The 11,611-nt window shown below is 35.0% G+C and overlaps 1 protein-coding gene across 13 annotated transcripts in view; it reads right to left on the bottom strand.

Annotated features, from left to right (window-relative positions):
* Positions 1-11,611, bottom strand: part of Dlg2 (discs large MAGUK scaffold protein 2) — a 917,250-nt gene that overhangs the window by 498,752 nt on the left and 406,887 nt on the right. For all 13 annotated transcript variants that reach the window (XM_048787977.1, XM_048787981.1, XM_048787974.1 and 10 more), the window contains exon 6: positions 4,999-5,135. In XM_048787977.1, the coding sequence (XP_048643934.1) occupies positions 4,999-5,135 (137 nt within the window). The remainder of the gene's footprint in view (positions 1-4,998; positions 5,136-11,611) is intronic.

The raw sequence follows: 11,611 nt of genomic DNA, 5'->3' as shown, positions 1-11,611 counted from the left end.
TATATATACAAAAAAAAAAAACAGAGTAAAAAAAATAAATAAAACACATTTGGGGAAATACTGATCTAAGGCAATACAATTATTGTATAGTAGTCAAAACAGGACCAAAGACACACATGACTTGCCTAATGTAGATGAGGTAGTTAGCTGCCTGGGATTAAAATCCAGCTCCCCCATGTCTGAATCTAGTGTCTTTATGCTTGAGTTAGATGTCTGTTATTTTTCCCCCTCATCTACTTCCCTTTGAGCAAAACATGGAATAATTTTCTATAAAAGGTATAAAGTTCTTTCACTGACAATTAATTTTCCTCAAATGTCAAGCAGAGGTTATAAAAAAAAGGAATGCAAGATTTTAAACCTTAAATTACAATATGACAACTTGACAACCAACAACTAATGCTATCCTTGTAGAAAAGACAAATGATCCAAGATTCAAAGTTTCTGGTCTTATGCTAAAAGAGGTACAGAAGATCACATTTGTGTAATATATTTGGCTGTCTGTATCACCTTACAAAAACCAGTGTGTGAAAATACATGAAAGAGTTAGAACATCTTTAATGATGTTAAATTTTGACCATCTGTCCTATGAAATTCAAGGCCAAGAGATAATTTTTTTTTTTTTTAGTCTGAGACTACAACATTAAGCTCTGGTTGTAACACTAAGCTTCTGGTACAATACATAAAAATCAGACATCACTGTCACCTCACAAAACAAAACAAAATTCTAGAGCCAAATAGCAAAGGAAGTTTATGAAAAAAATATTATTTTGTTAAAAAATAAATATATACCACATATTTGGGTAACCAATGAAACAGAGTGTTCTGACATTATAATCATTTCTTTTGAAATAGTAAGCGGCTTATTGCAAAGGTAACAGCATAATTTTTCCTTATTGTAGAATGAATGCAAAGGTCGGATGTTACGAAATTGCTTAGATTTTTTAAAGTAGAGAATAAGATGGTAAGGAATAGAAAAAAGTTTAAAGTGTAAACTAATTATAGAAGGTAAATGAAGGTGTGATAAAATGTCGTAAAAAATAAAGAAAGATGTGTAAAATATCTTAAAAGATTGAGAAATGAAGAAGTAGCAATACAAAACTTACAAATGTGTAAAAAGACAGTCCTTATTTTTCTGTTTCCAAGGGACAGAGCTATGAATAAAAGGAGAAAATTATAGGGAATATATATTCCAACACAATTTTAAGGAGAAAAAAATTCCCAGGGCTGTAAGTTAGTACCTAATGGATGACTGAAGAGTATTAATTTCTTCATCCTCAGAAGGTTTATAGCAGGGGCAAGGGACCACTTTGCAAAGTAGCTTTTCTGTAGGATTCTCATGTACCAAATGAGGGTTGAAATAAGATGACATTTAAGATGGGTAGGTACATTTCAATCTTGAGATATAAGAAGTCTTTAAAAAAAAAGTGTCCAATATATATGATCTGATTCACTTGATACACAATATGATAGCTATGCTATTTGAGAAATTAAAGGGGTTATTACTAAGACTCTAAAAAAAGAACTTCTTTCACTGTGGGGAAGATGCTGCAAGACTTCCTGAATTATGGGTACACAGTCACAAAAGTCTAAGGAAATTAATAGTTTCATTTTAGACCAGCTTACTTATAGAACTCAAGTGAATAACATACAGAGGAAATTTTCCTAAGAAATGAGAGAAGGAAGTGGTGTAAATTGCTTTAGAAAGAACAGCATATTTAGAGAAAAATATGCAGAGTGTGGTACAGCTGGTAAATCATAGAGTCTAAATGGTTTGTACTTCCTTTGAGGGAAGAGTGTAGATGAGGAGGAAGGAAAAAGAGGTTATGAATGTAGGTTAGTAAAGAAAAGAAGAGATGAAAAAGAATGACCAAAGGAGAACATTAATAAGTATTTAGGGTTGAAAAAAGAAAATTGATCTTTTGAGTGGCTTCAGTGATTTTTTTTCTCTATTCTCTTTTTCTCATGGTCATTTGTCTTTCAGAATATTACAAAATGAATCATTTTTTCTTTCATTTTCAGATTCAGCTTACCACTTGCCTTGGAAGTACTAATTATGTTTTCCTTACATAAGAGAGGAGAGACCTATTATTGTTAGAGGTTCATTTTTTTAAAGCTATGCCTTAAATTCAAAACACTTATGAATTATGTCACAGCTATTTTTGAAATTGTTTTATCTACAATGAATATCATGAAAATTGTAATGGGAAAATAGCATGGTTCCTGAAAAATTCTTTGACAAATTTATTTGGAGATTTTAAGAAAAGAATTTGAAAATAAAGCTAGATTCAAGCACAACTTCAAGAAATAAGTAAACAATATCTCACACGATTTTACAAAGCAGCATTTGAAGAAATATCAGAAGGTTTTCTAAAACTAAACTGTTATAGAACAATGAGTCAAAGGTGAAACAAGTCACTGCAACAGTCATTACATGAAAATGAATCTACCCTCTTCATTTTTCAATTTAGCCCTATGAAGAAGATGGTCATCAAAGGTCATTTTATTCCCAAGTCAATAATTTAAGTAATAAAGTTTGTATTCTAGAAAAAAGTTGTTCAGGCCTTATACCGCAACAACAATTTGTCTAGTTCAGAATTGAAAGCTAACGACAACAAAAAGTTTTAGAATTTCTCAAGAATGAAAATAGTAGTGACTTCAAGTGGTAAAAAGAAGCCCCAAACTCTGATTTGCAATTTTGAGTGAAGTTAATATTGGGCATTTTATGCCCATTCAGTTTAACTAGATACTTTCTTACAATAGTTTTTTTCTGAATAGTGGCCATTGCCTAGACATGTTAGGTGGGTAGGGTGCACTTGTTAGAGGCATTAATGAATAATTGAATGATAAATAAAGGAAAAAATGAAAGAACTGACTGATAAACCAAGGAAACAAATGCAAACCCCTTGTACAGACAGCAGCATTGCGTGGTGGAGATGAATGCGGACGCAAGCCAGATGGCCTCAGCTGGATGTCCAGTTCTTTCTATCATTACCTATGTGACCATGGGCAAGTTAGTAAGGTTCTCTGTACCTTAGTAAGGTTCCTTTGGTTTACATAAAATGTGCTTTTGTGTGAAAGATATGTTACATGACCACCAAACACTTTAAAAGTATGTGAAATACAGTAACTACCAAATAAATGTTGGCTCTTGAGATACTATCAAAGACTTATCCAGATAATTCAATACAAAGGTCATTCACAACTATGAAATTCGCCTACTGGTATTATGTACAAGATCTCCAGAGCCCAGGGAAATGGGCACAATGAATATAGAACTTTGGGTTTTTACCTCTAAAAGTTGTATATGTCATAGAAATCACTTTTCTTTTGAGACTGTATAGATTCCCCATACACTTCTCAAGAAGCGGTTGGAGATCCCTACTCCTCGCAGACATAGATTAGAGGCCCTGTTTTGCAAACACAGACCTATGACTAGATATGTTCATCTTGAGATCTGTTGTATTGGACAACCTAACAGGCACAGTCCCTAAGCCACATTGCTTGTTGTTTAATTAAACAGAAGGGGGGAGATGCTGAGAGCCATAGCCAAGTAGGATTGATGCATGGCATTTTTGGTTGAAAGGTGACGCCAGCAAGCCATTGAGATGATAATGATTATGTTAAGATCTGCATTCAATTGGATATTAGACCCCTGCTGTCCGCCTCGCCTCAGCCAGAGTTCCCATTGGTTGGGGAAGTGCGGTAGGAGGGATTTCCAGAGGAGGGATTTCCTGTTTGGTGGAGTGTGTACCGGGAGGAGCTGAGTGGCGTGGCATTTGGCATTTTTTTCCCCTGGGAGCATGTGTGGAGTGTGCTGGTGGAGTTCAGAAATAAAGTTTATTCCTGCTTCAGTGGCTCATGATTTATGCCCAGCCAGACTGCGGCAGAGATCTATTTCAGTATGAATTTTTGATTTTTGAATTTTCAATATTTGATTATTATACTGTAGATTAAGTCTATAACTTACAATTGATATGAAATAATTTTTTATCACTGCTCTATCTAGTGTTTTCTATTTATGATTGCTTAAATTTTGCTTTAGTTTGTCTTATAATCCATAGCTCAGAAAGGGTGGCTTTGTGTCAGTGGCAGTTATCGCCAGGACTCCTAAATGTGGGCATCTGGCAAACAAAATAGCTATAACCCTGCTGAGGGGAGAGAGGAAGGGATCCATTCACACACATGATGGAATTTAGATTACGAATTCTTGAAAATCATAGGCTGTTTCTACAGTAGTTGAAACATGGACATGCACATATCAGTAAACCACATAATGTTGTTTCCTTTGTTGTACTACCTGGAAGTAGCAGTTGCACTCACTAATAGGAAATGGATTATTTTGGAAATATCTACTATGTTTACCATACATTGCTGAGAAAATTGGTGAAAATTTAGAATACCGTTTTGAAAATATCAAAAAAATAAAAAACAATTGTATGTACACTTTTTTAAAAAAAATTATTATTTGTTGATGGACCTTTATTTATTTATATGTGGTACTGAGAATTGAATCCAGTACCTCATACACGCTAGGCAAACATTCTACCACTGAGCCACAACCCCAGACCTGTGTGTGTATTTTTAGCTCTCTTCCCCTGAAATCTACCCTCTCCTCTTTTCTGTTTCTTCACATGGTCACTACAATACTAAATTGTGTCCTTCCCTCCCAAATTCATGTGAGGCGTTGAAGGTTAAATGAGTTAAAGATGGGGCCCTACTCTGATGGTACTTATAAGAAGAAGAAAAGAGGGACACTACTCTCTGTCAGCCTGAGTACCTAGGAAAGGTCACATGAGGATGCAGCTAGAACATGGCTTTCTAAACCAGGAAGAAGGCTCTCTCCAGAAACCAGTTTGCAACCTTCAACTTCCCAGACTTCAGAACTGTGAGAAAACAAATTTCTGTTGTTCAACAGAAATTTTGTTATGGCAGCCTAAGTGGACTAAAATGGTCACTCATTGAGAAACAAGAGCTTTATAAATATGCAGTTTTACTTACCATTAGTAGTCTGTCTCCTACTTGCAACCTTCCATCTTTTTGTGCAGCTCCACCATCTATAATTTTTGTCACATAAATGCTGTTGTCTCCAGGAATGTGCTGGTTCCCCACACCTCCTGCAATACTGAAGCCTAAACCTATAGGAAAAGAGCAGAAAATGGAAAACAAATGCAATTAGCCACATTTAAATCATTTTTTAAAAACAATAGATCTTTAATTGATTGTAACAGCAATATATAAAACAAGGATTATAATTTAATCTGTTTTATTCTTTAACAATTTGAAGATTTTTTGGGGTGGTACTGGGGATTGAACCTAGGGCCAAGTGCATGTGAGGCAAGCAGTCTACCAACTGAACTATTTCCCCAGCCCTGAAGATTTGTTGTTTTGGTTAATGAGACAAAAAATCTTTTTTATCAATCCCATATGAACACTAGTTTTGTACTATTTCAAGACTGTGCAACTAAATGCTGCTGTTCTTCAGCTAATTAGTTCATGGTGGGAGACTGGTCAGAACAGGGATTGGGCAAAATGTGCAGAGGGAGCTTATGTGAGCCTGGGAAAACAGTCCTTCTTAAGTCCAGTATATGAGCTCATCCTCACTGTCTTCATTACTCTAGCACAGAGAAAAGAAGTTTTTGACACTGCAGGATGTAAAATAAAGCTGTCAGAAAATCACACACATCCTGAGATAAGAGAAATGAGGAAGACACACTGGATATTTAGGTAGTAATTTCAGAGAGAAGATAAGGAAAAGAAGCTAAATGCTTGCCTTTCATGTCTACTTCTCTGGCCACCTTGACTTTTCATATATCCTAGCAATCACTGTTACTAACTGATAGTGAGGCTAATGACATAAAAAAGTGAATCATCCCTGTACATAGTACAAGTTTAAAGAAATGGTTTAACTTTATAATTTTTACAACAACCAGCAGGATATTATATCATATTTAAATGTGGAAATTTCCTATTTTGAGAGGTGATTTTTGCATATGATGACTTGCAAAACTTATATTTTTATTTTATTTTTATGGAATGATAATAAGAATATAGTTACTTAGTAAAATTGTTCTGAAGTAATTTTAAAGAAATAATTGACAGAATTTTTAAGGGTTTAGGAAAAAAAGAAAATCCTTTCAATAGTGACTGAATATATTCAGTACAATATTTATAGAATATATTTTCATTGAATTTCTAAATCATAATGATAATATGAAAATTAACCCAAAAAGGATATTAAAGAAAGACATTTGATACTAAAATACAGAATTTCTGTAATGTTCCTGGCTAAAGAAATGTTTCTTAAAAATAACATAATCAATTGATAAATCTATCATAAAACTTTTGGCATTTTATACAATAATAATGAAAAACACTTTAAAAACTTCTAATTCCATTACCATGCTTTTATTGAATAAATATTGTGTAAGGCTATATGCTCTTAAGATAAATGATTAATGGAAAAAATGATGAAATAGTAAATTATAAAGTAACACCTCTGGAATTATATTAGAACTGCAATGATTTTGTTAAATTAACCATAATAGTTGTTAGAAAAATAAATGGAAAATGGATTTAAATTGATAGGGCAATTAAAATAAGTGTTATCTAATTTCTGACTGAAGTGGGTAATTATTTTTTATTAATGCTTTGCCACCCCATAGAACCATGAATGTATTTACCTAGGGTTTAAAGAATTTGTTTATAAAGCAAAAGATGACCCCAAATAAATATGATGTTCCCTATTTTGCTTTTAATATGAACTTCAAAACACATATCAGCTCATGCTTTCTAAAATTATCACTTTATTAAATAAGTAAATGCACATAAGAAAGTTTCAAAAATGTATTTACTAAGTTTCATAGCAATGTGGGAGGAATAAGCTATTGCATTTTAGCTCTAAGGAGGTCATTCCAAGCTCTGTAAAAATAAAAAAAAGTTAAACACAAATCTAGGAATTCTGATATACATCTACTAGGGCAGCAATAAATGCCACAGACAATCTTAGTTACAGAAAAGCTATGGAAAAAAATTACCACCATAAAGAAAATTAAGTCCAAAAAAGAGAGTAACTATGTATTTGATATTTGAAGTTCAAGATTGTACCAAGACAATGAAATCACTATGGATACTGTGGACATAAATATATCAGCTGAAAAACAAATAACAGGTTTTTTTTTTTTTTTGAGGTTAGGTTTATGTACTTTTTTAACTAGTGACTCTGCTCAAAGTGAAGGAAGATATTTTCAGTATACATCCCTCTCAGAGAATGTCTTTGAGAGCACAAAGCTAAAAATTAATCTCACTTTAATGGAATATGAATATATTTGAAAACAGCCCACCATATCCCAGATATTCAATTCAACATGGTAAGTAAATGTGTAGTTTATGTCTCCATCCAGAATACAACTTTATTTACAGATAGAAGTATCCATCTGTATTATAAGATTGAATCTATCTGTGCTTTATATAGAGAGCCTCTATCCATCGTGGCCTATATAAATGTAAAGAAATGGCTTCCTATACTGTTCTACAGACACATTACAGAAACAATGACCCACAAGTGGGTTCATATGAGTGGGTATGATAACCTGGGTGAAACAATATTCTAAACCCAGGCAATGTCAGTGATTGTTGTAGGACTACTTTATGAAGACAAACATCAGCTAGGACTACTAAATAGCAGGAAGACCAAACCCAAATGAGTAGTATGCCTGTTCCTTATGTTTCCTCTTTTGATACAGGGGCAGGATGCCCACATTATAGGCTCTAGACTAGGTGAGGTCCTCCATGATCAATCTCTATTGGCACTCTCCACTCCTCTCTCCGCACTAGCTAATCTTCTCTTTCATTTCACTCCATGCATCACTGCATGGAGTAAGCTCTATGACGACTATGATTTTTGTTCAATTTACAGTATGTAAGAAGAACAAGTCCAGGTACTTAGTGCCTCATAAAGATGTATTAAATGAAAAAAAGAAAGAAAAAATGAATGAATGTAAAGGATGAGGAAAGTCACCAAGAAATATAAGAGAATGAGGAAAGTCTATGAGAAAACTTTCCTTAAGATAACGACTTTGAATAAGCAAGGGAAAGAAAAGTGGACACTCTTGTTTGGGATCAGTAACTAAATAAGTTACTGCACTAGCTCTGGTAGATTTGCATTAGCTCTCCACCCTCAGTCAGCAGCATCTCTGCCAATTTCAGAGCAGGCAACCCGGCAACAGCAGAGACAGCTCTACATTCTGATGCTTTCATCTACTAACTATACATATTTCACTCTCAATTTCCTCATCTATAGAAAGGGAGCAAGTGTATCTATATTCAATAGTAACTAGCATATAATATATGCTTGATAAATACTCTTAATGAGCCCTTAAATAGTTTGAAAAATCAGAAAACATTTTGATATAATTTAACCGGTTATGATAAGTTCTATCATGGCAATGATGTTAGACGAGCATAACTACTTAAGGAGCAGGAGAGGGATTAGCAATAGATTTAGCACTTAAGCTGGGTCTGAATATCAAAACAGAATTCATTAAAGAGAGTGTGCTTTTTTAAACTTAAATTTTATTTTTTAAAGAGAAACGGTTATTTAATTTCACAGTTTCAGAGCGTCTAATCCATGATCAATTGGTTCTGTTGCTTTGAGCATGCAATGAGGTTGCATATGATGGTAAGGAGCACATGGTGGAGCAAGGTAGCTTGGAAGTGAAAAAAAGAGAGAGAATGTTTCAATATTCCCTTCAAGGGTATGCCCCATGACCTATATTTCTCCACTAGTTCCTACCTCTCAAGGGTTCTACCACCTCACAGTAGCACCATGGGCTAGGGACCAGGCCTTTAACATATGGGCCTTTGGTGAAGAGAATGTAATTTTGACAGGAACACATCCTTTGGATTCCAGACTGACTGAATGACTCAAGTTTGCTATCCTAAAAAACACATGGTGCTGATTAAACCCGAGCTCTACTGAGTTTGAAATAGTTACAGAAATGCTTAGTAAACCATCAAGAGATGTATGTATGATGTGATAGCTAGGGTGGCCCCTATCAGGGTAAATATAATGAGTATCATAAAGATTTGAGTAAGAAACACCCAAAATGACAAAAATGCTGATTTGGGGGAATGTGGTAGTTTTTAAACATTTAGAGAATCAGCATCTATTTTGAAAGTAAATCTCTAGGACTCAGAAATAACTCAATAATTGTTATGGCTCAGATAATAAGCATTCCCCAAAAGCTCATGAGTTAGTGCAAGAAGGTTCAGGGGTGAAATGATTAGATGATGAGAGTTATACCCAATCATTGGATTAAGCGGATGATAACTGAAGGCAGGTAGGGTGTGGCTAGAAGAGATAGGTCACTGGGGGCATACTTTGGGGTTTATATTTTGTCCTTGGTGAATGGGGAACTAACTCTCTCTCTCTCTCTCTCTCTCTCTCTCTCTCTCTCCTTCCTGATTGCTATTTCCTGAGATATTTTCCTCTTCTACACCCTTCTTCCATGATGTTCTGCCTCATCTTGGGTTCAGAACAGCAGAGTCAGTCATCTACAGATGACCTCAGAAACCATGAGTGCCAAATAAAACTTTCCTCCTCTAAAATTGTTCTTGTCAGGTATTTTGGTCACAGAAGTGAAATACCTGTATCAAACAACCAGTTTTATTCAGAATTTTAAACAGAACCACTTCTTTCAGTCAACTGCAAAATAAAATCAGTGAGCTGAGTTAAGTCTCACCAAACCACTGGCCCTAACACTACCTACTGTAGAACATTTGGCCATTAAGAACAGGACTAAACATTCCATGTGCCTGCTGGTTGTATACAAAGATGGCACAGAAAAATAGAAGTAATCAAGGTACAAAAGGAAGTAAAATCAATAGATATTTCAGGACTCTAGCAAAGGAAGAAAAGCATGTCCAATTTAAACACCTAATTTCCTAAGTAATTAAAAATGATCTGTTTGGCAAACATGGGCTGTGCACAAAGAATTTCAGAACTACATCTGTTGCAAAAAGCTGGGCTCGTCATTCCATATTTCTGGCACATCCCCAAATTCTCCTGTTAAAGTGGGAGATACAGGCATAGTACAGGAACTCAGAACCTGGTGAAAGCTTATAACTGAACCTTTCTCTGCAAAGAATCTTTTCCTCATTCTATAAAAAGAGAACCCTGTGAGCAGATCATAGCGCACCCTCTCCCTGTGTTGTTTGCCTACGCTGAGGGGGAGGTGTCAGTGAGAGGCAGGGGCTGCAGCAGAAGTCTTGGCAGCATAGATTGATACTGTGCTTTGAGAAGCCCAGAATAAAAACTGAAATGCTTGAAAATGTCATATGATTACAGTGTACCCATATATTCTTTGTGGGTGTAAAGAACCAAACCCCATGATGCCTTAAAACCATTCAATAACTTGGTTCAACTTCATTTTATGTGACTTTACTAGAAGAGCACTAGGGCTTCTCCAAACAATTCAATATTATTAAACAGCCTGGTTCTGTCAGAGCTTCTTTAGGATCTGCCAGGTAGGGATTTACTGCTTCACAGAAATCACTAGTGGTATTCTTTACATTCTGTATATATGTTAAAGGAAACACAAAATCTATCCTGAACTCTGGCTGGCCCTGGTCTAGGAACCATACATCCATGTAGGCAACTTACTATCTGAATGTGCATACATGTCAGTTAAAAAGCAAAAAAGAAAAAAAGAAAAAAGAAAAAGAAAAAGTTTCAAAAACTTCCCTGTGGAAGTTACACTGATAACAGACTATTTGACATCTCTTCCCCTTCAAAAAGAAACCTTTGCTTTAAAAACTATCAGAAATGCACCTTTTACATATATTTGAGAGACTAATTAATCTTATGGGGATTGCAGATATGGTCAATTAAAATTCAAAGCTTTATTTTCTTATTCTCTGGATTCTTTCCAGGTTCAAAGAACAAAATTTGGGGTTGTAAGAAGTAGTTCTGTTTAAAATTCTTAGGCATTGTCTAAGCATCCTCAGTGGTGCTCAAATAATCTCTCACAGATTACCCAATTAACTACCAAAACCAATGCCACAAATGTGCCCTTCTCCTATTATCTCATCATGATTTCACTTACACTTTGAGCACACCACATCAATACCTGTTTTCCCTTTGCTCAAGGGAATAAGCACCCTTCTTCTTATCTAAACCTAAATCTTCTAGGATATTTCTTATTATTCATTTTTGCCCCTTTAGAATATTCAGTCTCTTGCTGTCAATGTTTTTGTTCTCTTCTGGCTTTGACAATTCTTCTGCCTAACCTAAAAAGATCTTTTCTTGAACTTGACACAGGCTCCTTACTGTAAGAGCAGAAGGTTTTTAACTGATGACCATCTCCATTTCCATGCTACAAACTCTCTTTGATCTCTTCTACCTGGCTCCATATATGATAGTTTATTTACATGACATATTTTAGGGGTTAAATTATGTCCTTCCAAAAGATATGCTGAAATTCTAGCTCCTGACACTTTTGACTGTCACCTTATTTTGATCAGGTTCTGTAGATGTACTTTAAGAAGAGATAGCACTGGGTCAAGTGGGGGCCCAATCCAATGATTAGGGCCGATGTTTTTTATCAGAAGTGAA

This window comes from Marmota marmota, unplaced genomic scaffold (genome assembly GCF_001458135.2).
Source record: "Marmota marmota marmota unplaced genomic scaffold, marMar, whole genome shotgun sequence".
NCBI classification, from domain to species: domain Eukaryota; kingdom Metazoa; phylum Chordata; class Mammalia; order Rodentia; family Sciuridae; genus Marmota; species Marmota marmota.
Note: the sequence above shows the minus strand (reverse complement) of the source record. Positions and strands in the feature narration are given on the sequence as shown.